At 42.7% G+C, this 27,446-nt stretch overlaps 1 protein-coding gene across 9 annotated transcripts in view; it reads left to right on the top strand.

The window, feature by feature from the left end:
• Positions 1–27,446, top strand: part of PCDH15 (protocadherin related 15) — a 608,113-nt gene that overhangs the window by 484,411 nt on the left and 96,256 nt on the right. For all 9 annotated transcript variants that reach the window (XM_035137543.2, XM_035137542.2, XM_035137532.2 and 6 more), the window contains 2 exons: positions 12,730–12,846; positions 25,873–26,013. In XM_035137543.2, the coding sequence (XP_034993434.1) occupies positions 12,730–12,846; positions 25,873–26,013 (258 nt within the window). The remainder of the gene's footprint in view (positions 1–12,729; positions 12,847–25,872; positions 26,014–27,446) is intronic.

The following is a 27,446-nucleotide window of genomic DNA, read 5'->3' as shown; positions in this document are numbered from 1 at the left end:
ATTCTAACTGCTGTCAGCTGAACACAGTTAGAATTGTCCCTTCAGTTGGGAACCCTGATTGTGTAGGATTCCTGAATTCAGGGAGGATTCTGGCCACATTCAATGTGCCTTGGTGGTGAACATACAGAGGAAGTAGAGCCAGGGTATTGAGGCAGGGCAGGGCTTGTTTGAACAAGGCTCACACCTTATTTTTATGCTTCTTATTTTTCATCATTTAGCACAGTTTATCCTGTGACATCTTACTCTTCCTTTCCCGTATGTTCTGTTCACTGATCACACTTTACCTCCTTTCCCATCTTCATTTTGGGCCATTTAATGGTCCTCTGAGCAGTGAGCTTTCCCCCCTATATCTTCTGTTGTACATGAGACACTGTTGCTGTTGGTTAGGGTTATGTTGCTATTAGTGATTCATATCCTATTAGGTATCCAACTCAGAGTAGACTCGTTGAAATCAACATGGCATGCCTATTCATTTCTCTGGTTGTACTCTGACATAGTTATATACAGTGCAAAAAAATACTCTCTAGTATCTGAACTGAGAAGGTTTGTATTTTCATTTGTGGGTTTTTTAATTCTCTCTTTAAAAAAATTATTTTTGAGCATCATTTGAATGCATACTATTGCTCTCACATACTTTCATGTGATCTCTATTAATGTACATATTGGTGTGTGCAAAGACCCATCTCTCAGAACCAGTAAGTGATTGAATTGTCTTAAAAAGAGTCCTTAACAATACACCCATTTTGGACGTACATATCTCGGCTTATTAAGCCAAGACATGCACTAGCTTTGTGCAAGCAAGTTCTGCCTTCATGCCACCCCTTCTTGGTGTGCCATGATTGAAAATTTCCTGAGTTAAATAACCATGGTTTCCTGTGATATCTGAACAAAGAAACTATAGATAGCAGGTTCAGGACAAACCAGGAATACAAACTACAGTACCTTGTAACCATAGTATTCTGGTTACATAGTAACAGAAAACTATGCTTAGTTAACTAAGTAGTCTACAATTGTGCTGCACAAGGAGGAATGAGATAGGCTAGTGCAGGGGTAAGCAACCTAAGGCCCATGGGCCGGATGCGGCCCAATCACCTTCTCAATCCAGCCCACGGACGGTCTGGGAATCAGCATGTTTTTACATGAGTAGAATGTGTCCTTTTATTTAAAATGCATCTATGGGCTATTTGTAGGGCATAGGAATTCATTCATCCCCCCCCCCAAAAAAATAGTCTGGCCCACCACATGGTCTGAGGGACGGTGGACCGACCCACAGCTGAAAAAGGTTGCTGACCCCTGTGCTAATGGAACAAGGCTTGTGCATGCAAACAAAGCCAATGGTTTTGTCAAATGAAAACATTGATTGTTAGCACCTTAGAGACACTGTAGATAAAAATGTTTCCCCCAAAAAGCTTAAAGTAAAATATTGCTGGCTATTAAACTAAAACATTGCTTGCTATTAAAGTAATATATTGCTTGCTATTAGCAGTTGTATTTAGTGTTTGTGGTCATAATTTGTCTTTGTAGTTGTACTAAGACAACAGGATCTGGTTGTTGGGAAAAGTTATCATGTAGCTTTCTTTAGAAATTATTGTTCTGACATTTGTGTACATGCCAGATCACTCTTGTCTGATTTTTACTTTGTAACATTGTAAAAATGAACATGAAAAAAAAAGTCTCACTGCCACATGTACAGCAAAGGGAAAAGTATGTCAGAATGCTCACATCCTTGTGCATGTATGAATTTGCATATTGACAATGTGGAAGGTGTTCAGAGAAAGGCAACCAGGATGATCAAGGGCCTGGAAACAAAGCCCTATGAGCAACGGTTGAAGTAGTTGGGTATGTTTAGCCTAGATATGAGGAAACTAAGAGGAGGTATGGTAGCCATCTTCAAATATCTCAAGGGATATTACATGGAAGATGAGCAAGCTTGTTTTCTCCTGGTCCAGAAGGTATGACCCAAACCAATGGAATCAAGTTACAAGTAAGGAGTTTCTGACTAAATATCAGGAAGAACTGTTTGACAGTGGAGTGGATTCCCTCAGAAGGCGGGAGTCTTCTTCCTTGGAGGTTTTAAAGCAGAGGTTGACTGGCCACCTGTCATGTATGATTTAGTTGAGATTCCTGCATTGCAGGAGGATGAACTAGATGACTCTGGGGATCTCTTCCAACTCTACAATTCTATGTTTCTATAAAAGTCATTTTCGGGCATCTTTGCAGTAGTCAGAGTCTTGACATCAACTCAAACTAGAATCTAGTGCATATAGCATAACTGAACAGCTGAAAGCCATGTGGGGATGTTGTCATTTGATGAACCACATGTAAGTTCATCTCAAGGCATCGATTAAATTGCCCCCCCCCAAAAAAAAACAAATGTCACTACAGATCTGGATTAGAAAAAGCTTCCTAGTCTGGACGATGATCCACTGCACATGGACTTCTCATCACATGGTGGCAAAAGCTATGTAGATTGACTTAAAGTAGTGGTATGGCAGTTGTGACGTGGGCCCTAAACAATATTTGTCAAGGCATGGCTTGCTAAACTTGTGGGGGATATAGAAAATATTATCTCATTGCTTCACCATGAGCACAGATCCTCTGCTACCTTGACTTTGTGCCAGCTCCTGAGGTACATGAGGCTACTTTTAGATTGTTCTCTTAAAGCTGGATGGTGGATGCAGAAATATAACATGGTACAACCCTCTTGGAGAGGGTGCACTTCAGACTAAAGTGGGGGGGGGTATCTATTTTTGACTGCTCCCACAAGGGAGAATGCTTTCAATGGATGTATTATTTATATCCCAAAGACATCCTAATATACAGTTCACAAAATCAGTAACAAAACACTGACTCATATTTTATGTGCATGCTTTCCTGTTCATTTATTCATTAATTATCTTCCTTGTACCTTTCAAAATGTATCTTCTCCCAAGCTCATTAATGACATTGCTTCCTGGTGTGTGTGTGTGTGTGTGTGTGTGTGTGTGTGTATTCTTCTGTTCTTCTGTTTTTATTTGGAGAAAAGGAATGCACTGGCACACTGGACAGTTTGTGCAATAAGAAGCTTGAGCAGATACCAGACTCCTGAACTTAACTTCGGTGTTTAATTGTCTGCCTAAGCCTTTTATTGCCTCATATACTTCATTGTGAACATTATCCCTTAATTTAAATAATTAGCTTCTTTAGGCTTGCAGAACATTAAATATGAAAAAGAGGCCGTTGTGCCATGTTAACAACATTACTGCAATTAGTTTAAGGTCTGTTTAGTTTAAAGAGAGAGAATAAGAGAAAGTGGCCATTTTCGACTTTCATAAGAAAAGTAGCCAAGACTTGCGAGGAGAATCCAAAAAAGTTTACATAAAAGGACAAGGCAAAGTCATCCACCCTCACAATACTCAGTCACTAACTTGCTATATGTTTTCTGATTGTACTTAATACTCAGACCGATGTACCTCTGCTATTTAGACTGGAAATACTGGATGAAAATATTGGGGAAGGGCCATAACTCAGTAATAGAGCACATACTCTGCGTGCAGAAGTTCAGTCCCCAGCATCTCTAGATTTGGACTGGGAAAATCTGATGTTTGAAACCCTGGAGAGCCAGGGCCGTCTAGTCAATGCAAAGCTAGATGGACCAAAGGTCTGACGTGACATGGCAGCTGCTTCAGTTCAGCCCAGCAGACACTGTGTTGTGGTGGCAGTGAAAAGGTTACTGGAAGTTTCAAAATGGAGGGAGGGGACACCTGAACAGATGTGAGAGTAATTTGTCAGGCTGCAGGCATGCAGGGAAAGGAATAGGTTTGGACTCAGGCCACTGCAAACAGTTGCGAGGGAGTGGAGAATGACAGTGAGTCAGACAGACTGATAATATGTAATAGAATTATATGGTCATCTGCCCATCAGCCGTTACTCTAACAAAAAACAGGGCCGAGGTTAAAAAATATATCGTTTTCCTAATGATGCCATTTGAAGAAAAACTGAGTTTCTCCTAGTAGTAGCATTGTTACAGTTCTCCTAGCAAATCTTGGCGCTCACTGCAGTGGTCACTTGGCATTGTATTAGTGAATCCTGCCATGCTGACTTTAATCACTTTGCAATCAGTTCTTTGATTCACTGTAAACTCCTCACTGCTTAATCTCCTTTATTGCTAATAAGATTCTGCTGTAGATTCAGTATTACCAATAATTGTTGCAGACAGTTCCACTGACAACAAAATGATAAGTGGCGTTAACTGAAATGACTTAGCAGCAGCAGTGGCCCATGTTGCAGGGCAGAGACACTCTCCAAACACTGGCTGCACTTTCCTGGGATGGGGAAGGGCAGGAAGGCAGCATGGTTTGGCTTCCTACCCCAAGACGCCAGAGCTATGCGCAGGTAAGTTGTAGTGACACCAGTGTTGAGACAGTGGCTCCATTACACAATGGCGTATCTATATTCTGATTATCTTCTGTGCGAAAAATAAATTCTCCATTGCTGTACTTTGTCCTGAACGTTTGGATCATTAGAAAAGTATGCAATACCTGAATCTTTGAAGCTGAATGTATGCACTGTTCTCCGTTTGTAGAATAAACATTCAGCAATGCAGCTAAAATGTTTGATGCAGCAGAAGTAATGTTTAGAATCTGACTTGACCAGGGCAATGTGGGCTGGAAAATTACTCATTTCTTCTTTGTTTTCCAATGCCAGCTCCATGTGGGCATGGCTGAGGACATTGAAAACTGTCCCTTTGGAAGATCTGTGGAGTTTGGATCCCAAAGAGCCAAAACTACTGACCCCGTCCTTCACTAAACACATCCTTTCAGCTACTACCAGCAATAGCCTTCTTCTCAGGCTCTGCCATGACAGAGCCTGCCTCCTTCATACTACAGTGTTACCTCGGGTTACAAACGCTTCAGGTTACAAACTCCTCTAACCCAGAAATAGTACCTCAGGTTAAGAACTTTGCTTCAGGATGAGAACAGAAATCATGCTGTGGTGGCGCGGCAGCAGCAGGAGCGTCATTAGCTAAAGGGGTGCTTCAGGTTAAGAACAGTTTCAGGTTAAGAACGGACCTCCGGAACGAATTAAGTTCTTAACCAGAGGTACCACTGTAATGGAAAGGCCAATGGAAAAGTACTATTGCTGTATCCTTACTCCCTCCAGGCATCTATAGTGTAGGGTCAAGATCACACTTTTATTTATTTAAGGAATATTTGTGAAACATTTGTTGCCGTTTTTCATGGCCCATTATACAATAAAGTGTATATATTCCGATTATCTCATGCATATATATGTGTCTGTATTTTGTATGAGAAGCTTGTATTTTTAAGGACATCCAAGAGAACTGAATCATTTAAGCTGAAGGTATACGCTGTTCTCCTTTTGTATAATAAAAACTTAGTACTACCACTAAAATATTCAATACACCAGATGTCATGTTTTGAATCTGAATTGACAGGGACAATGTTGGCTGAGAAATAACTCCCAAATATTTGAAATGATTTCCCCGTTCAATTGCTTAGTGATCTGAAACACACCATTTGTAAAGATAAATACTTTGGCTTTATCATAGTTGATTGCCAACCATTCTGCCTTACTTCCCTTCCTTTATTTCCGACGCCCCGGTAATCTTTCTTTGACATCTATAGGCTTGTTATTTTCACTGCTCTTTCTCAACTGCTTCTCACAGTGACATTTCGGTGAATAGCACACAGCATCCTGGCCCATGTGATCAATGCAAAACACTGCCTTCAGTGCAAAGCAGTTAAAACAAGTTTTATTCATTCACATGCTTATTCGTTTGTATGTGCTTTAGAAATGATTAACCAAATGGCGGCTCATTTAATTTTTCATTCATTTCTAAAACAAATGCAAACTAGAAATGTAAGCGTAACAGGTAAAATGGGCTGTGTTTTCATAATCGACTTGATTTACAGGTTGATTTGTACATAATAATCTAATTCATCTCCATCTTGTATAACAGGACTCTTGCTTTCAGTGAGCATCTTATTTGCCATTATTGGCTAATGATTTTGTTATCTCTTCTAGTTGCTTGCAGCCCCTCCTAACACTATTTCCCTGCAGACCTCACTAAAAAGAATGGAGGAAACAAGAGACCAGGCTAAGAAGGCAGTAAAAAGTTGGCCAGTTTTCAGTACCCTCGCATTCTTTCTCCTTGTCTCTAGAATGCATGTCCCACTATGTCCTTCACTGACCTTGTGTTTGCTTGTTTACTATATTTGTCTCCTCTTTTGCAAAGTCAGTGTCAACTTCTTAGCCTCTTAAATATAATAGAGCTGATTTGTCAGTTCACCTCTTGATGGAAGGGTGTTGGCAGATCTTGCCAGAGCCAAGATGACAGGGATGGCTTCCGGAAATCTTGTCTATCAGTCTTTATTTTTACTGTGGCATAATTCCAAGGCTAGCAAGACAGAGTTCATAATGTGCAGTCAGAATTCATGGACATTCCTCCTATATGGCAATCTTCACATATACTTAAGCATGGAATCTCGGCAGAAAAGCATGCATTTTGTCTTCTGCTTTCAGGTTGTATCTACTGCAATGTGAAACAAGAAATAAGTAATATAACTAATAATTATAATGTAGAAATGTCACACATTTGGATTTTAATCAACAGAAACAATATTAGGATAGCAATTAATATTTTGCGTGGTGATATTTGATTTTGTATTATGAACTAGCATTGATCTGTTTAAATGATAGGGAAGTACAGTAGTAACCCCCTGGGAATGTTTACAACAGGTTCTTGTGTGGGTAGTCATCCTAGTCAATGAAAAAGACAACTGAAAGAGATTATATTTACCTTAGGATAATACAGTGGCAAAACGTGTGAAGAGAGGTTCCTACTCAAGCGCTAGCTGACAACTCAAAGATCGCAATATTTGATGCCTGGCAAAGATGTGCAACTTTTATTCCACAGAATTGTGGGTGATAAGTGACATCTGAAGTGTAAATTGTGGGAAACTTGAGAGAGGTCCAAATAGATATGAGGTAGTATCTATTCCAGTTTCTCTTCCATCAGGCTGATAATGTCAAATGACATTTGCCACCACCGTTTTGCCTGTACAGTTTCAGTAAGCAGAAGTTGTATGGGGTCTCTCACATCTCAATACTCAATGCAAAATCCTACAATATTGTTTCCCATGCTGTTTAACATATACATAAATCCCCTGAGTGAAATAATCTGGGGATTTGTGATGTGGTATAATTCTGTGCTGTCTTCATAACTCTAAATCCTAATACTTTAATCCTAATAATTAATTGAAACAAAGGCCTGTATGATTAGGATACTGCATTAAACTGAATGTCATTTCTCTATTTTCTACATTTTAGTCACATTTACAATAATGATATGTTGAATCGATGAGTGACACATAAACAGAGTATTATTAAATATCTAAGATGAAATAATAAGGGAAATGACAATCATCTGAAATACGTAGTTTACACTCAAATGAAATTATTTCTGTCAGTGTTCTTGTAAGTCTAGTTGTTGTTTGCATCTGTTTGTTTTGGGGGGCAATGGAAGAGTGTGCTTTCAGGGGTGAAGTCAAACTGTCGGAGAGTTACAGCATCTGCTGTGGCTGTAGAAACCAATAAGGGAGAGGCATGTTTTGTTGCAGCAGGACACATGAAGGCATTCAGTTGTGCTGATGCAGATGTACCGTGGTGTTTATTCTTTCTGTGCTCCTCCCTGTGGTCATATCTCCTCTGGTCACTGCTGTGGATACACAACCTGACAGTTTCCAGACACTACAGTCTGCAAGGGATTCCCACATGGCAGGGTTGATTTGGCCAGCCTTTATGTCACGTTTCTAGACAACTTTGTAACACAGAGTTGGTGTGCCAATGGGCCCGGTGCCTGAAGCCAGCTCCTCATAGAGCAAGTCCTTGGGGATCGTACCAGCTTCCATTCTGTGGACATGACCAAGCCAGCATAGACATCACTGAGACAGGAGTGTGAGCATGTTGGGAATGTGGGCTTGAGAGAGCACTTATTTGTTTGAGACTCAAACAAGTCCTACCACCTGATGCTCAAAAACTTCCTGATGCAGCACATATAGAAGGCATTGAGGTGTTGCTCCTGGTGAGTTTAAGTTGCCCACAATTCACTACCATAAAGCAGAGTCCTCAGTGCACAAGCCTGGAAGACCTTCATCTTGGTATTGGTCATTAGCACCACATTCTCCCGTACCCTTTTGGAGAAGCAAGTCTTTGCTATAGCTGCCTTAAAAAGGTAAAGGGACCCCTGACCATTAGGTCCAGTCGTGACCGACTCTGGGGTTGCGCGCTCATCTCGCATTATTGGCTGAGGGAGCCGGCGTATAGCTTCCAGGTCATGTGGCCAGCGTGACAAAGCCGCTTCTGGCAAACCAGAGCAGCACATGGAAACGCCGTTTACCTTCCCGCTTTAGCGGTTCCTATTTATCTACTTGCATTTTGACGTGCTTTCGAACTGCTAGGTTGGCAGGAGCTGGGACCGAGCAACGGGAGCTCACCCCGTCACAGGGATTCGAACCGCCAACCTTCTGATCAGCAAGCCCTAGGCTCAGTGGTTTAACCACAGCGCCACCTGGGTCCGTATAGCTGCCTTACCAATATGCTTATTCAGCTCAATTGAGAGGTTGCTGGTTATAGTGGAGCCCAAGGAGACAAAATCATCTACTACCTCAAGCATGTGGCCATCAAAGCTGATTCGTGGAGTGCTGGCAATGTCCTCACCCAGCATGTTGATCTTCGTCAGGCTGATGGTGAGGCTGAACTCCCTGCAGGCTTGGGCAAAACGTTTGATGAATCTCTATAGAGCTTCCCCAGAGTGTGCTGTCAAGGCCGCGTCATCTGCAAATGGCATCTCTCGGATTAGGACCCACCACACCTTTGTCTTGGTGCGGAGACATGCCAGGTTGAACAGACCCCGTCAAGTTGAAGGCAAATGAGATTTAAAAAAGGCCCCCATTCCTAGTAATGGCAGATATTCTCCAGCCATAATGCATTCTTCTCCATGCAATTGTGCATGAGTAACTTTACTTGAGGACATAAAAGCTGTGTATTACCAAATCTCCCTGCTAATTTTAAAATGTTGTAATTCTTTACAATGTATTTATATTGATTGATTCATCTGACATATTGATTCATCTGACATATGCAGGCTAGAGATATTTTTCTCTCTCTTTCCTTTTGTGGGATAACAAAGCCTTCCTTTTTTAAAAAAATGGCAGGCTGGACACTCATAACCTTTCCTTCATAGAAAATAGCTGCTCTTTTAAAACTATCATTTTACCTAATTTTGATTGTTCACATATACTTTCAAAGGAAGTGTGCCCTTTCCCTCTAGCTAAATTACTATCATATCCAACTTGTCCACTCCCTTAATAGATTTCTCCAAATATTATTTCAGTAACATTTTTACAAATAGTGAACTTTGTGAGGGATTAAGAACAAAGCTTGTATATCAGCAAAATCATGGGGTAGAGTTCTCCTTGAACTTTACTACTTAAAGCTAAAGTAGTAAAGACATCGGATTCTTATCTCATTATGCATGATCAAGCTTTCTTTGGCGCCTCAGCCCTTGCTTCCCTCCCCCCCCCGGACTAATTGCAGTCATCAGCAGTCGTTAACAGCCATCTACAGGTTTACCACTCCCATCAGCCCATCACCCATTCCCACCCACCCACACCACCCTCTGTATATATATAAGGGTCTGACACTTCTGTTTCAAGTGTATCTGAAGAAGTGTGCATGCACACGAAAGCTCATACCAAAATAAAAACTTAGTTGGTCTTTAAGGTGCTACTGAAGGATTTTTTTTTCTATTTTGCTTCAACTCAGACCAACATGGCTACCTACCTGTAACTAAAGCTAAAGGTTTAGGGTTGAATTTTTGAATGTCTATTGAATAGCATTCTGTGTTGCTGTGTTGCTAATTGTACAACTGTCACCACACTAAATACTCATGTGTTGACTGACTCAGTAGAAAAAGGTGGCTCAAAAACTTCTCATCTTTCAGCATTTTAGCTAGGGCTGCCATAAGTCCTGGTTTTCCTGGAATCAGCCTTTGAAAATTGCGTCCTGGATAATTTTTCAGAAATAGGCAACGGGGGTTAAATCATGTTGAAAATGCCTTTAAAAATAATTGTAGCTTTACTAAAAAAAAATCTCAAAAACTTTGGTTCCCCTAAAAAGAAAACATGAACAACTGTGTCCTGATTTTCACTTTTTGAGATATGGTGACCCTAATTTTAGGCAACTTTGCATTCTTACTTTTATTTGCTCCTGATTTGTTTACCTTAGAAATATAAATAAGGCCTTCCAGTCATTTCCTATAGAAGGGTATGTTCTGAAGCATTCTTATCAGAGGATGTTCTACATCATTTCTCTTTTTGGCATTTCTATTTATAGTTGCTGATTTCCTAACACAAAGGACATAAGGACATGCAGAAGATGAACACAAATGTTTAGGCGTTCTGAATTTGTCATCTATTATCGGGAAACAGTACAGACACAACAAAGGGACATAGCAAAGGCCTGAATATGATGTTTGCTTGAAATAATCCCTTGTTTTACATGTTCTTGAACAAATAGGAAAAAACCCCACAACATTTTATTTAGAGGGGGGAGGGGCTGATCAGTGTACTGAAAAATATTAGCACTATATTTCATACATTACAGTTAAGCAAGTATTTCCTACACAGATTATATCCATATAGAGAAATGTTTGGTATGAAATAACTGCAATTTAAGCAATAGCCTTCACACCATCTCCATCTTTTTTTCTTCAGTTCCTCCTAGTTCTACTTCTTGGGCTATTCAGATTGCACCTTTGTAGTGTAGAGGTAGGTTTCCCAAATTGTGGTCCATGGACGATTCAGGTGGTCTACAACATGGCTGTAAAAAGACAATTGAAAAATAATTCAGCAACTAACACAGTATATTACAATTGCTACAAAGGGCAGAAAACTTCTTAGGTGGTCCACCAAGACCCTCAGCATTTCCCATGTGATCTGTCAAGGGCAGGGGGAATCTGGGGCCACTGGTGTAGAGGCCATCATGTGGATAAACATGTGAACCTTACTTGACCTGCAGAATATGTTTGTCTGCTGGAAAAAAGCTTTTTCCCCAGACAACATCCAAACATGCATGTAGTCTTTCCTTCACTTAGCATGTTGAACCTGACAAAAAAAAATATGTTCTCCCCCATCTACTTAATTTTCTACGCTAGACCAGATTCAAACTTCACCAATGATAAATGGGAGAAACTGGGCGAGAGGCAAAACAAAAAGGGGGGGAAATGCATGGAGCTCTATCCGCCTCCCCCCCCCCAACACACATGAACTAGAAATGCAGACACAGAACACACACACACACAGAGAGAGAGAGAGAGAGAGTGAGTGTGTGTTTGGTGGCATTGGTGATCACTTGGACTGGTTGTTGCACTGATGGCTTTTCTTGTGCTGGATGAGCAGCACTTCCAACCACAATAGCTCTATTCACTATATGCCACACATATAGTCCCACTACACCCAATTGAGAACTCCGGCCAATATGGATTACAAATCCAGTGCAGGCAGATTCCCTTAAACTGAGTTGGTCGTTTTTTAATGGTTGATTGCTGCCTCTTCCTGCATGTGTGGGAGAGTGGTAACGTTTGTTTCAACATGTGAGTGGAACTTACAAAAAACTGGCTTCATGGGAGCATGGTTAAAGTCATCCCCCCCCCCATAGGATATATAGGTCATGCAGTAATGATAGGATATATAGGTCATGCAGTAATGATGATCCTGAAAGTTAAGGTATTTCATATCTGAGCTTGTTATTGCAAGCGTATTTGATTGATCACAGTTTCTACAAAACCCTGGATTTGATCCAATTTATTTTGCATCACATTTTGTTAAAAGGAAAAAGAGTCCCTCTCTCAAAACCTGTTGGGTCATTCAAAAGCTCTGAAACTAATTTCATAAGAGATCACATGATGAAAGCTACCTATCGGTAAAGGTAAAGGGACCCCTGACCATTAGGTCCAGTCGTGACCAACTCTAGGGTTGAGGCGCTCATCTCACGTTATTTTCCGAAAGAGCCGACATACAGCTTCCAGGTCATGTGGCCAGCATGACAAAGCTGCTTCTGGAGAACCAGAGCAGCGCACGGAAACACCGTTTTCCTTCCCGCTGTAGTGGTACCTATTTATCTACTTGCACTTTGATGTGTTTTCGAACTGCTAGGTTGCCAGGAGCTGGGACCAAGCAACAGGAGCTCACCGCGTCGCGGGGATTCGAACCGCCAACCTTCTGATCGGCAAGCCCTAGGCTCTGTGGTTTAACCCACAGCGCCACCTGTGTCCCAGTGACCTATCAGTAGTTATGTTTAAAATAAAAAAGTGATATGTTTGCTTCTCAAGACTCTACTCTAGAGTTTGCATTTTCACAGCCTACAAGAATTTGCTCAGTCCCTTGAAATCTCGTTTATTGAAATGACAATCGTTTTGATGAAGCAGATCTACTCTTTGTCAATTCTTTACACATTTACATTGCATGGGAAATTTTGCATCCTCCTCTTTAGTACCAGTCTTGTGCGCAGATAAGTAACACAATTGAGGAGCCAGAAGGCTTGACAATAGTAAATGAATTGGATAACGGGAAGAGGCTGAGCAGAGCCTTGTTTGAAAGAACTATTGTGAATGTGTCCATAATTTCATTTCAGCTTCAGCAGTAAATTCTTAATTATGTTTTGCAGGATATGAACGATTTCTCCCCAGTATTTAGCAAACCTCTGTACAGGGGCATGGTTGCTCCTGATGCAATCAAGGGCACGGTTATAACAACGGTTGAAGCTGAGGATCTGGACCCTCCGGTAAGGGAAGAAAAAATCTTTTTCTTAATACCCTGCACCCAGGAGAGATTTCTTTAAAAGCCAAATAAGTGGCCTTAATCCTCTGAACAACATAAGTGATTACTATGATTTATTTTTATTTATTTAACCCAGCAGTAGCTCCTATGCATTTTTATGCCAGCCTATCCTCTGGCTTGAGCACTTCAATTATTGTTCTCAAGATGGATAAAATCACAACGCAGAGTTCTTTTTACTCTCCCCAGCTCCCCAATGCCTCCTCCCTCCCCACTCCACTTTCTTTTCTTATGGAACAATTTATATGTGAAATCCTTATCAGGGTTTAGTGTGTTGATGATAAACAGGAAAAAGCAAGGGGTGGGCCTGCATTTGCAACAGCTTTGTGGCTCCTACAGAAAACAAAGCAAAACTTTTGAAGGGCTGTTCAAAAGTCTTCAAGCATGAAAAGTGTTGTGTGAGAGTGAAGAAATAAAAAACCACATTAAAAAATCCTTTTGTTAATATATTGTAAGAATATAGCAGCACAGATTTGTTGGAATCAGCTTTCCCAGCAGCATCTGGGTTTCAGTCTGGCATTTGATTGACATAGTTGTATTATATCCTATGGGTAAACTCTGATTTGTTTGTCAAAGCACCGATCTTAGAATCATAGAATTGCAGAGCCAGAAGGGGTCATGAGGGTTATCTGCAATGCAGGAATTTTTTTGCCCAGTGTAGGACTCAAACCAATGACCATGAGATCAAGAGTCTCATGCTCTACTGACTCAGCTATCTCACATTCTAGGGAGCCTAAAGGGAAAAGCTCAATAGTTATCAGACTGGTCAACATTCCCAGGGAATATGCATGTTTTCCCAGTCTGTTGCTAGTGGGAACATGACAGTCCCATACAGTGCGACTCTTCATGGACCAGAGCACACCAGGCACTGCTGTCTTCCACTGCCTCCCGCAGCTTGGTCAAACTCATGTTCCTACTCATATTGAAATACTGCCCCTCAATGAGGCCAAACTTAGACTCACAAAATGTTTGGGGGTATGTGTACCTCTGCATCCCCCCAGAAAAAAACAGCACTGGTCCCATGTTCTTGGTTCAAAACAGTAAATTTTCCCTACTGGTCAGAATCTAGTAGCTTTCTGCTAGTTGATCGTATCTCTTCAGTCTTCAAACTATGGATAGTGACCACAACATTATTCCAGTTTTCAGAAGGTACAGACAAAGAGATTTCAGGTGGGGGATAAGGTTCATGGAAAGAGTCAAGGCCCTGTTCTTGAATATATTCAATACGTACTACATTTGTGGTTGCTCTCTCTCTCTCTCTCTCTCTCTCCCTCCCTCCCTCCCTCCCTCCCTCCCTCCCTCCCTCCCACACACCCACACCAAATGGTTGAAAATGTTGGCAGAGGGTGGGAAAGAGAGACTCCCCTCTAATTTCCCTAAACATTTTGTTACTAAAGCCAGCAGATAATGCTGTTTTTAAAAGGGATGAGTGTTTTGGGGTTTTGTAGCACTAGCTTTTTCTTTTCTTTTCTTTTCTTTCCTTTCCTTTCCTTTCCTTTTCTTTCTTTCTTTCTTTCTTTCTTTCTTTCTTTCTTTCTTTCTTTCTTCTTCTTCCTTTTTTTTGGATTCAAGGGATTTTCTGAGATCTAATCCATAGAGGAATGGAACTTTATCCCATCACAGGAGCCTGTTTGTAGAAGGGCTCTGTGTGATCAACACCATGTTTAATGTAGGTATTAGGATACAGCAGTGATTTACCGTATCTTGACTGGCATTTCTGTATTTCTCTTGACTAGCATTTCTGTACAGGGACCGCGAGAAGGGCTACTGTGGCAGTAAGGTAAAAGAAGCCACAAAACAGTTGTGAAAATGTTAATTTTCCTCTTTGCTGAAATCCTAGCTTTTGGCAGAGGGTTGTGGACATCTTCAGCATTCCATTGAAGACTAAATCGAACCTCTCTTTAAATGGGCTTTAGAGCTGGCAGTTGGAAGAAGCCATTTATGCTATCTAGTAATTTTTCGTTGGCAGAGTGCCTTGAGCTGATATTTGTCCCATCAGTTTGAGAATAAGTGAACTTGCCCATTATTATTGTGCTTGTCCCTCCTGTATCTTCTCTACCTCCCTTCACATTAAATTCTAGCATAGCCAGAGTGGCATTTTTTATTGTCTTTAGAGGAAGACTGTGTGGGGTTTTTTTTGGGGGGGGGAGTGCTTATTTACTGCAGAGAGCATAATGCCACTGAAGGACACCAAGTAATTGTAGGCAATCTTATCAAAACCTGCTAAGCTTCAAAATAGTCATTCAATAGCAGTCTATTAGCAGGGGGTGAAATAGGGCCATTAGGACAACCAGGGAGAGCATATATAATTTTCTAGCTTTATTTATAAGTAAATAAGCCTGGAAATGAGGTGTTAAGAGAGCCTCCTAGATACTTTATTTACACATTCCTGCTGGCAAAGCAGCAAAAATACTTTCCCTTTTCACTTTTTCATACCATATTGATGAGTACGATTTTGGAGACTGCAATGAAACACAAATGATAAAGATCAGATAGTTTCCTCAATTATAGCTATAGAGCAAGGGTTAGGAACTTCTAGCCCATGAGCCTGGGATAGGTCCCAGGAAGGCCCATAACTACTTCTCATGTTCCAGATATCAGGTGTGGGGCAGGTAATGATGTAACTACAAAGGAAGAATTGGGAACTTAAAGTGGGCATCTAATTGTTCCTTTCCTTGCTGTTAGCAGTAACAGCACCGGGAAAATATTTGGCAGGTACCACAGAAGGAGCAAATCATATTTATAGGTGGTTGAGAAACTAACAGCTCAAAATCCAGTATTACAATATAAGCCACGCTAAAAATTAAAAGTTAATGATCTTGTAAAAACTGCAATAAGAAGTGCAAAAGCCAAGTAGTCAGAAACAAGCTTAAAAAGGACGCTGATCAAATTCATTTATAATCTAGATAATTAAAACCAAAGTAGCAGGCAAAGTACATTTAATATGTAGGAATAAACTTTCGTAAGTGCTTGGTCATCTAGTGAGGCAATTAGGAACATCTCAAGGCAAAAAGTTTCCAAACCTACACCACTCACCAAAAACAAATTTCATACTCATTCCCAGTAAGAGAGAGAGACCACCCCGTCTGAGGTCTAAAGGAGAGTCTGAAGTTATTCCCACATGTTTAAAATACCCTGGCCCTTGCTTTTGCTGTCCACCTAAAGCAGTGACACCCAAATGAAACTGAGACATTCACACGTCAGAAAGAAAGAAAGAAAGAAAGAAAGAAAGAAAGAAAGAAAGAAAGAAAGAAAGAAGCATGCATTTCTGATGTGGATTTCCAGTTTTCAGTTGTGATTTGCAGGGAGTCTTCATCAGGAAGGCTCCTTCCCCAACATCCTATTCTCTCATGCATGGGTCTACCCCTCTCTTACATTGTTGCTGTCAACCATGGTTTAGCAATACATTTGCACTGACACTAGACCCCTGAACCAATATTTGTGAACCCGCTTCAAACCCTTATTGTGAACTCCATTTTTTTTTAAAGTGTTGCTTAGATTTGACAAGGTGCAGATGTAATGCTAATCTATGGTTTAAGTCTGACTAGTTAAGGGAAAGGGCATTTGTGCAGCGTAGCGTAGGTTCTTTGGGTCAATTCCTCATTTACAAACCAGTGCTTTGAACTGAGCTACCATTATGTCTGTGCTGGGCTGCTCACTGTTCCATAGACACTATAGTTTGGGGTGGGGGTGGGGGGAGTGTATGGATACAATTCTTTTTGTGAGACAGTAACCACACATTTTTATTGTAATGCTTGTGGCATTTCCATTTTTAATGCTTTGGGAATTGAAGCTTTGAAGCCCCAATCCTTTGTGTTTATGCAAGGAAGTAAATCCTATGGAGTTCAATGGAGGCAATTGCCATTTAAGAACACATAACACATAATATAAAGATTCTTAATCTGGCAGCACTCCCCCCTTCAAAGCATTTGTGGAGGATGATAGTGGTAGCCTTTTTTATGTGCTACAACACATCAAGTCAATGCATAGCTTATGTCTTTTCCTTAGCATAGGATATAACACTTCTCCCAGTATAAATGTGCTCCAACCCAGGGTTTCAAAATGTTTGATGTTCACAACAGAAGCAAGCATGCTTTCTGAATGACTTGAAGCAACCTAAGCAGATGATGAATGTGACAGATAATGAAAGCAAGTTTATTAAAATAAAATAAAAAACCCATGTTTAATCTTCCTTTGATGATCTTTGTCAATCAGTTGCAACTTTGCCAATAACTATAATATCCTGGTGTTGTTGTTTTCTAAAATGATGGGGGGAAAGTAGCTTTCTCAGAAATAATGATCTCATGCCAGCTTTATGAATTCAATAACTAATTACCTAATGTGCTGATGCTTAATGATAATTGTAGGTTTTAGTCATTGGAACAGAGTGTGATTGTTGCTATTCTGAACCACATTATCTGGGTTTGAGTAATTTCTTGCTAATTATATTTTGTAAAAACATTATTAAATCAGGTTTCCGCCTGACATTAAGAGTATAACTATCTTAGTGCCTTCTGATCTCATTGGAATACCTTATGTTTGAAATGATCTAAAAATTACCTATTTTTATATATGATTTCTTGAATTATGGTACATTAGAAGCCCTTTTTAGGTGTTCACAAAATGTCCATGTGCTCACCCTACCCTCAGTGTGCCTGTGTATTCTGGTTCCACCCCATCTCTCCTGACATGCAAAAGTATGCAGTAAAATTTTAACTACTAAGGAATAGCCAGTGGTTGAGCACCCAGCATGCATGCAGTGGGTCCGAGGTTCAGTCCCTGATATATCCAGGCAAAGCTGGGAGAGACCACTTCCTGAAACCCTGGTTAGCTGCTGCCATTCAGTGTAGACAATTCTGAACTAGATGGGCCAGTGGTCCGACTCCTAAGGCAGCTTCCTAAGTTTTCTCTGACCTTCATATTCAATGCACAAAGACAAGAAGTAGCAGCAGTAGAGAACAGATGTCCTCTTTGGAATGCCCTGTAGGAAGCCATCATGTGCCTTCTATCGAAATGTTGTATCATTTCTGCATCCTGAGCTAGAGCCTGCAAAATGTCAATCAGACCCGTCTTCCAAATACTTTTGTGGGTTGCAATTCACCACAAGGAACTGATTAGAGTTCTGAAGGCTCATCACATTAACTCTGGAGTAGTTAGAAAAGAGAATTATGAGACACTGCATTACCTTTGTAAACCAAGAAAATCCTCAATAAAAAAATTAAAAAAGAAAAGAGAACAAGTTGCTTTCCATGTCTCCTAATCTGTCTCTTTTCTCTTCTACATATGCGGCAGAATTTCAATATATGGAATTACTGCCATTGCCTTTCTCAATATGCGGAATGGAAAGTCATATATAGTTTGATTTCAGAGCCTCCTGTTAAGCAGCATTGGATGGTAGTTCTCTTTCCCCTTCCTGGAAATGGCATGTTCAGGATGTAATTTATTTTCTTCTGAGGCTGCAGTATCACCGACAAGGTTTGATATAGTGAACTTTAGCATGTAAGTCTAGAAGAAAACATAGTGCAGTGATTTAGTTTACCTTGTCTGTGATGCAGAATTCAGGCAGCCAATTTGCAGAAGGCTTATATGAATCAGCCCTATAATAAGCCAACTTGCAGAAGCCAAGTCAAGTGGGAAGACTTTGTGAATAGTCATCATACCTCATTATGGCATATAGGAGCCATCTCATTTTTATTTCATTTTTTACTAAATATTTTCTTGATTTACAAAGATATGTGCAATGTATCTCGTAACATTTTTACAAATCAGTTTCATTTGGGAAGAAAAGGGGGAAAGAGGTAAAGGGGGGAGAGATGGATGGGGTCGGGTGATGATGTTTCTATTTTACTTAATATATGTAGGGTTTGTTGTCAGCATTGCTTGTCTAGGTTCTCTGTTGTTTATTTGTGTTCCTTTGGTGGCGAGAGGAGCCATCTCATGAAGCAGAATCTCTTCTCCATGAAATAGAACAGCACAGCTAAATTTGTACTCTCTGTGGCCAGTGTTCTTTTGATGTTTTTGTTATATATATATATATAAAGCTCAACAACAATAAACAAGGTCTCCATAACAGAAGGAAATTGCTCAAGTAAAATTTACATTAATTGATCTGCCTAGTATTGCCTCTGTCCACTACTGGCATAAGGTCCTCAGAACGTTGCCCAGAAGGTAAATTGAAACCACTGAAAAGCAAATGGTACAACCACGCACAAAGACAGCACATATGTGTTGCATAGCTTGCATATATAGTTGCTTCAGCAGCTTCTGTCTCTAGGACATGTTTATGAACTTACAGTAATTAACATCCACACCTAAAAATGCATGTAATCAGTTTGGTATTCTGATTTACAGGAGATGGCATGGGGGGACTCTGCAAAATAGTTAAACATTTGTCTTTCAATTAGCTCCTCTTGCTACTAATAATTTTAGTACCGTATGTGTGAGGGACGAGGGATACAGGGAAGTCCCTCCCATCTTAAGTTCCAGCCCATCCCCAAGCGCGGGAGAGAGTAAGGAGAGCTCTGCCTCCAGCGGAGAGTCAGGAAGTGGTGTCCGAGGCTCAGGCAAGGTTGTGGAGCCCAGGCTGCAGGTGGGACAGGAAGTAGGACGCACAGGGGGGAGGCCAATTCCCCCAACTCCCGAATTGCGACGCAAACGTAGGGGGAAGAGGTTGGGTCTGCCAAAGCTGTGGTGCTGGAAGAAAACGCGCCAATCGCCATTCGGGAGTTCAGACACCTCACCTTAAGGATGCATTTTTACTGCTCTGAACACTGTAAATAATCAGCACTTAATAAAAACCTTAAAAGACCATGCTGGAGTCGTTACTCTAGAGTAGCCATACCAGGCCCTCTGACAGCAACTCCCGAATCTTTTTTTTGGCTACTTTGGAGTGCAGCGATGAGCGCTCAAGAGGCTGAGCATTGGAGGCTGGAGGCCGAAGCAGCGAAGCAGGAGCTGCAGAACCTCACAGCGCACGCACAGCAGCAATTGCATGCCGCTCAGGAGGAAGCGTGAGGGGCGCAGGAGGAGCTGAACAAGCTGGTGGACCAGGTGAGGACAAAAGAGGAGACTGAGAAACAGCTAAGGGTGATGGTTTTGGACCTACAGAAGAAGTTGGAAGAGGAGAAAGCCGCTAGAGGTGGGGGGGGGGGTGCCCCAGCCGCAGCTAGTCCAAGTGAGAAGGGGACAGAGCCTAGTCACCAAGTTTAGCGGCGACCCTAGGGAGTACCTAGGATTCGAGACAGAAATAAATTATGCGCTGGAATTGCATGCAGCAGAATTCCCAGATGACGCGCACAGAGTCTCCTTTATCATAGAGCATTTGACGGAGGCCGCCCGAGAATGGGTAAGACCGCTCATCGCGCAAAAAAATCCTTGCATGAAGAACGCAAAATTATTTCTAGAAGCTTTAAAAATAATGTACGCTAGTGACAGTGAAATGGAGGCCACTAAAGAGGAGCTTCATAACTTAACACAAGGAAAATCGACAGTTAGGGACTACTGGGCGAGATTCACCATGCTGGTGCACAAACTGGGGTGGGATCTGCAAAGTGAGCCAGTGAAATCAGCCTTCTACATGGGTTTGCACGCAGACGTTAAGGATGAGCTGGCAAGAGGTCCCAAACCGCGAACTATGGATGAGTTAAGCAAAGCGGCGCTAGCGGTGGGGGGTGAGACAGGAATCCAGATGGAATGACAAACAAGCGACGCGCGCAGCTAAACCTTGGTTCCCACGCTCCCAGGACAGACCACATCACCAAACCCCACCCCAGGACCCGCCCCCACACCCGCCCAGGCCAAGCCCAGAGCCGGAACCGATGGAGATCGGAGGAGCGCGCGCGCGCGGGCTTTTCAAACCCCGGCGGCGCCAAGACGCAAGGAGGGAAGAGGCGGGAATTGCTTTCTCTGCAACTCCCCCAGGCATCGCGTCAGAGACTGCCCTCATCGCAGAGAGTGGCAAGGAAAGGCGGGAACGGTTGTACCTTCCCCAGCTGACGCAGCACCACAGCAGGGAAACGAGACAGCCTGGCTGCAGGAGACAAGGGGGAGCGGCCAGGCACAGTCAGCAGACAACAGCCCCCGCCCGCCCACCCGCACAGAGAGGAGCACAGCCAGCCCACCCCTCCCAGAGCAGGAGTGGTTCTAGAAGTCACGCTCACGCTCCCAAATGGCTATCCCCTGACAGTCCTCGCCTTAATTGACAGTGGTGCCTCAGCCAACTTCTTCTCGAGAAACTTTGCGGAAGAGCACCAGATCCAACTTCTGCAGCTGGATTTTCCCCTGCACGTGGCCACCATTGACGGCAGAGAGCTGCTGGGAGGGGCCATCACGCATCAACCCCCCCCCATGAGAATGACGGTGGGAAGGCACTCAGAGACACTGGCTTTCAACGTCACAACCATCTCAGACCCCCCCATCGTCTTGGGCATGAGCTGGCTGACGCGCCACGACCCCTCCATAAGTTGGCACCAGAGATGCATCACTTTTGGATCGGACTTTTGTCTGGAACATTGCATGCAGCACCAACCAGGGGAGGGGCCTCCGATAGCCACGGTGGCCACCATGCACGTCAAGGGGGGTGAGGCAATACCCAAGCCGTACTGGGACCTGCAGGAGGTCTTCAGCGAAGCGGAGTCCGACCACCTACCCCCACACAGGCCTTTTGACTGCCAGATCAACCTGGTGCCAGGGGCAACTATACCCCCAGCCAAGCTATACGCCATGTCAGATCAGGAACTGGAGGATCTGCGCGCTTTCATCGACAAGAACCTCAAGCGGGGGTTCATCAGAGAAAGCAAGGCAGCAGGGGGCAGCCCGGTCTTCTGGGTGGACAAGAAAGACACGCAACAGCGCCGTCTGGTGGTGGATTTTAGACGGCTGAATTCGGTGACAGAGCCAATGGCTTTCCCCATGCCCAGAGTGGATGATCTCCTGACAGCGGCACGCAGGGGCAAGATCTTCACCAAGCTCGACCTAAGAGGGGCGTACAACTTGATTAGGATCCGGGAGGGTGATGAATGGAAAACCACGATGTTCACGCCTCTGGGCTCTTTTGAATATCTGGTGATGCCCTTCGGGTTGCAAGGGGGCTCAGCATGCTTCCAGGCCTTCATGCACCACGTCCTGGGGTCCCTCCTCTTCAAGAACTGCTTGGTCTTTCTGGATGACATCCTTATCTACTCCAATGACCCAGTGCAGCATGTGAAGGATGTCAGGGAGGTGTTGCAGCGCCTGAAGGACAACCACCTGTATGTGAAGCTGGAGAAGTGCAAGTTTCACACCAAAGAAGTGGACTTCCTAGGCTACAAGCTGTCAGACAAGGGGCTGGCGATGGACAAGGACAAGGTTTGGTTATCCTCGGAAGGTCTTCCCACCAGGGGGCGATGCAAGAAGTTAGCACCCAGGAGGCTGGGCCCCTTCACGGTCACGCAACAGGTCAACCCGGTAGCCTTCAGGCTAGCACTGCCGGAGGACATGAGAGTGCACCCAGTGTTTCATAGATCGCTGCTGTCGCCGTACAGGGAAAGTACCAGGTTCAGGGACAGCGATCAGCCTCCAGAGGGAGGGGGGGAGACGGGAGACGCCCGACAGCTCAATGAGGCAACTGAGATTTTAGACTCAAGGAGAGGGGTGAGAGGACTGGAGTACCTGATAGCATGGGAGGACACTCCGCCGTCCCACAATGAGTGGATACCGGCCACAGAAGTACCTGAGGAATTTTTAGTGGAAGAGTTCCACGCCCTGTTCCCCCACAGGCCCAAGCCCTGGCACATGGAAAGGGAGGGAGAGGGGGAGGGGCAGGAGGAAGGGATAGCAGGCAGCAGCTCTCCATGGAGATGGGAAGCGGAATTTGAGGACACGGAAGAAGAGGTGTGGGTTTCACCGAGGTCAACGACGTCAGAGGCAGGAGAGGACTGGCAGAACATTTTTACTCCCACCAGCTCTGACGCCACTGACTTCTTGGGATTCCCGTCTTCTCAGGGGGAAGGAGAAAGATCGCAGGATTGGGGGGAAATTTTTACACCCACAGGCTCGGATGCCACAGACTTCTTGGGGTTTCACTCGTCCCCAGCAAGCGGAGAGCCACTAGGAAGGGGGGGAGAGGAGCCTGGGAGGGGGATGGATGTGAGGGACGAGGGATACAGGGAAGTCCCTCCCATCTTAAGTTCCAGCCCATCCCCAAGCGCGGGAGAGAGTAAGGAGAGCTCTGCCTCCAGCGGAGAGTCAGGAAGTGGTGTCCGAGGCTCAGGCAAGGTTGTGGAGCCCAGGCTGCAGGTGGGACAGGAAGTAGGATGCACAGGGGGGAGGCCAATTCCCCCAACTCCCGAATTGCGACGCAAACGTAGGGGGAAGAGGTTGGGTCTGCCAAAGCTGTGGTGCTGGAAGAAAACGCGCCAATCGCCATTCGGGAGTTCAGACACCTCACCTTAAGGATGCATTTTTACTGCTCTGAACACTGTAAATAATCAGCACTTAATAAAAACCTTAAAAGACCATGCTGGAGTCGTTACTCTAGAGTAGCCATACCAGGCCCTCTGACAGTATGTTTTTGACGGTGTGTGCAGAATTAATCAAATCCCGGGGCTTTACGCTTCTGATGGGACACTAATTCCAATCTGCTTCTCTGGAGATTTTTTGATGACAGCAAAAAAATTCCCTGGTGGCTGCAGTTTCTGACTGACCTCGAAGCATCTGGCATCTCACATGGTGACAAGAGAATGTGATGTCAGGAATGGCGTGTTACGTTTTCGTGAGGACAGGATATGACAGTGATGAGGTAGCACATGCTATAATAGCTATTCCTGTGAGGATTTTGTAAATAATAAGATGAAAAGGGATACAAAAAAAACCACCCTCTCAACACTAATTTTCCATATGGAATGTAAGAAGCATGTCTGGGGCCCATAAGCACCAGTGCTGCTAAATAAACAACTCTAAAACTGAAGCATTTGTATAAAAATCCGGTTCTAGATGTGACTGAGGACAAAATACCACCTTTCACAGAACCATTCATCCGCCATGAACTTGTGGGGCTTCCAGGGAGACAGAGAGAAATTTCCTAAAATTTGCCAGGGGAGTGCGGTTTGCGATGTACCGTGTAGGTCAGGGGTTCCCAAACTGTGATCTGCGAGTCTCATAGACCACCTCTGTGAGCTTCATACAGGTGGTCTACAAGGTGTCTCTAAAAATGCAATTAAGAATCATACAGTATCTCTAGCGTCTACAATGGCTACAACAGGCCAAAAAAAATCATTAAGTGGTCCACCCAGAACCTAAAGCACTTTTCAAGTGATCCGTGGGTTGGTGGGGGAGTTTGGGAACGACTGGTGGAGATATAATGCAAGAGAGGGTTCCTGTCATTCTTTGAAAAAGGGTTTCTGCCATGCACCAGTGAACTGCTATAAGCAGGAGCAACCTGGTGGCTTTCCACACTGAGGATAACCCAGTGGGAACAACACTGTACCATGGCATAGCATTAATAAAAAAAAAGTTTTGTGTCCCAACTCACCTGTGATTGTTCTACAAATATTGGATCTGCATATGACTTAAAACTTTTTCCAGGCCCTTCCAGTTTGCCAGCTTTATGGTACCCATTCCCTATAGATCCCATATCTGGCTAAATGGTTGTGTATTCTCCAAATGTGTACTTCAGCATTCTCTGTTATGGCACAAAGGGGGCACATTCCCCTGATTGCTTGCTGAAAAATGGCTTGGACTTGTCCCTCCCAATCCCCTTTCTCTGTTTCACCTCCAGGGTGTGAATTAATGCCTGTGTTGTATTGGGAGGTCGGATATAAAGCACCCTGAAATCAAAACAGGGATGAAGAGTCTGTGACCTTGTTGGACTACAACCCCCATAATCCCTGGTCATGGGCTGTGCTGGCTTTGGCTGATGGAAGTCCAGCAGCATCTTGAGAGCTATAGGTTCTCTGTCCCTTAAATGAAGCAATAAATAAATCAGTGAATTGGCTGGTTGGTTGGTGGTCATGCTCTCATGATTCACTTCCAAAATTCATGATCAGTTTTGCAAAAGAAACAAAAGGTTGTCTTATTACCTAAATGCAACCAGATTCCATTTAAATGTCTACATCTTTCTTAATAACACAAAACATCAAATACCAATTTTCACTGACGTTTTCATTAACATGATTGGTTGCCACAAGCTGCGTTTACTAATATGATGCAAAATAGTTTTGTTGTTATTGATCACATATTCATTGATGCTTGCCATCTCATAACCATCAATAAGTATAACAATGAATTTACTCACAGGGAAAACAGCACAGGGATAATAAAGATTGAAAACAACTAAACCAGTTGCTTACTCACAAAGGGAAAAGTAGAAAATTGCATCAGTAAAGATTTTGCTTCACGATCCAACTGACACCTCAGCTGAATAACACAAACACTGGCCCCACAAGAGACCAGGGCCCTGCGGGATTTGACATCTTTCCGCAGGGCCTGCAAGATGGAGCTGTTCCGCACCAGGCCTTTGGTCAGGTTTCAATCTGACTCCCCTTTCCCCCATAAATGGTACATTCAAGTTAAGAATTATGAATATAATGAGATACATTAACTACAGGTGTAGCATAATTTCAGACTTAAAAAGCTCTTTTGTTAGGAGCGGAATATTCCAAAATGAATGCAGGACTGAAAGTGTCATTCAGTTCTAGTACCTGAAGCCTTGATAATTTTTGACAAGGTGACTTTCCCCCATGATTTTTTAGTTGGAAATGGGTCTCCAAAGTAACATCCCTTTGTTGTGAGATCAATAACCAATGTGTTAAATGCCTTTTTCCCCGCTGTGGTCCTGGCTCTTTCCTGTCAGTGGGCAGGTTGCTGTCGATCCCGTAGTTTTGACTCTTTGTTTTTTAAAAATGTCAACATAATCATATTGGGTTGTATTTTAACATTTAAGTCTTCTTTTCCAGCCCATGCTGTATACAATAACAACTGTGTGTTTTTCTTATAGGGGACACCAGCAAGTTGGGTGAGGTATAAAGTGGATGTAGTCCAGTTCCCTTACAGTGCAAGTATCTTTGACGTCGAAGAAGATTCTGGACGTGTGGTTACTCGTGTGAACCTTAATGAAGAGCCCAGTACATTATTTAAGGTAATAACATCCACATATGCACTGTAATATGTTTTTGCACTGGAGTGGCTATCCCCCAGCCTGAGGGCTCCATCATACTACCTAGCTTTTTTTTTTCCTGGTCCTCCACAACCCCACAGAATAACTGCAAAAAGAAAGAAAAATTAAATCACTAGGGATGAGCAAGCACAGATTCTGCTGCAGTGTCTCCAAGCTGCTCAGTTTGAAACAATCTCCAATTAAATCAGAGGAATCTACACTCAGGCAAATATGTATAAAATGGGGGAGGGGTGCCTCCAGTTCTTCTTCTTCTTTTTTTTTTACTTTTCCTTGTTTTTGGAGCTTTGTACTGACAGTTGCTGGTTGAGGAGATCCATTAAGTTAATTAATGTTTGCAACTCAGTTTGTATTTGTCTGTTAGGATTTCAGTTGACGCTGCAGCTTTAAAAGCTCAGATTATAATGCATCATTTTACAGAAAATCGAATTCAGTGTAATTTGGGGGATGAGTGTTCTCATATATATATTTTTCCCCTGAAAAAAGTACTGGTTCAAGTTATGATAATTAATTATTCTTCTCTGATATATTGGTTTAAAACAGTTCCTTTTTAATCACACGTTTTCTTAATTGAAAAACATGCCAGCGAGCCCCCAAAAGGTATCTCAATGAGTTTGTGTACTTTAACCCACTCATCTGTCTTCTTGAAAAACACCATCTGCTTGCCATGGTTTTCTAGTTCATTTGCTTGTGTGTGTGTGTGTGTGTGTGAAACTATGACAGAAAGTGAAGTCGCTTCACTTTTTATAAGTGGAAGGAATGGGTTTAATGGGTTTTAGGCATCTTGATACCTCTGCTTCAGGAAAATGTTGCCATGAATAATCCATTAAATTTTTCTGGGACCATCAAAGATTGCAGACGTGTACCATTCAATAATTTAAGTTCCAATCCTAAATATGCTTACTAGGTGGTAAATATCCGCAGGATTGTATGCTTACTAGGGAGTAATAGGCATAGGATTATACTGCACGTTAGTTATAAAATAACATTTTGAGAAGACAGACTAATGTTAAATCTCTTTGTCATTTGCATCTATGTAAAAAACACTAGAAACCAAGTTTTGAGATACAATAATGCCAGTATAATTTACACACATTATCTTGTTATCCTAGTATATTCTGTCTGCAGTGATTCAAATAATTGTGCTCAGGAAGTACTGAATGTAAAATTGAATGCTTTGTTTCAAAAATGTAATAGACTACAACAGATTTTGCATTAGCTTTTTTACACAGAGCTTCCTTGCCCACAAGAGCTTCTCATTCCATGCCAATGAAGACTGCAGATCTGCTGCCTCCATTACAATGAATTGGGTAGCCTATATCCACTATAGTGTATACATGTATATTGTATATGCCATGGTTTTATTCTGTATTTTATGCTGCAAAACACTCTGAGAT

The sequence above is a fragment of the Zootoca vivipara genome, chromosome 5, assembly GCF_963506605.1.
Source record: "Zootoca vivipara chromosome 5, rZooViv1.1, whole genome shotgun sequence".
Classification (NCBI taxonomy): Eukaryota; Metazoa; Chordata; class Lepidosauria; order Squamata; family Lacertidae; genus Zootoca; species Zootoca vivipara.
The sequence above is the reverse complement of the archived record's forward strand: the minus strand, read 5'-3'. Positions and strand labels throughout refer to the sequence as shown.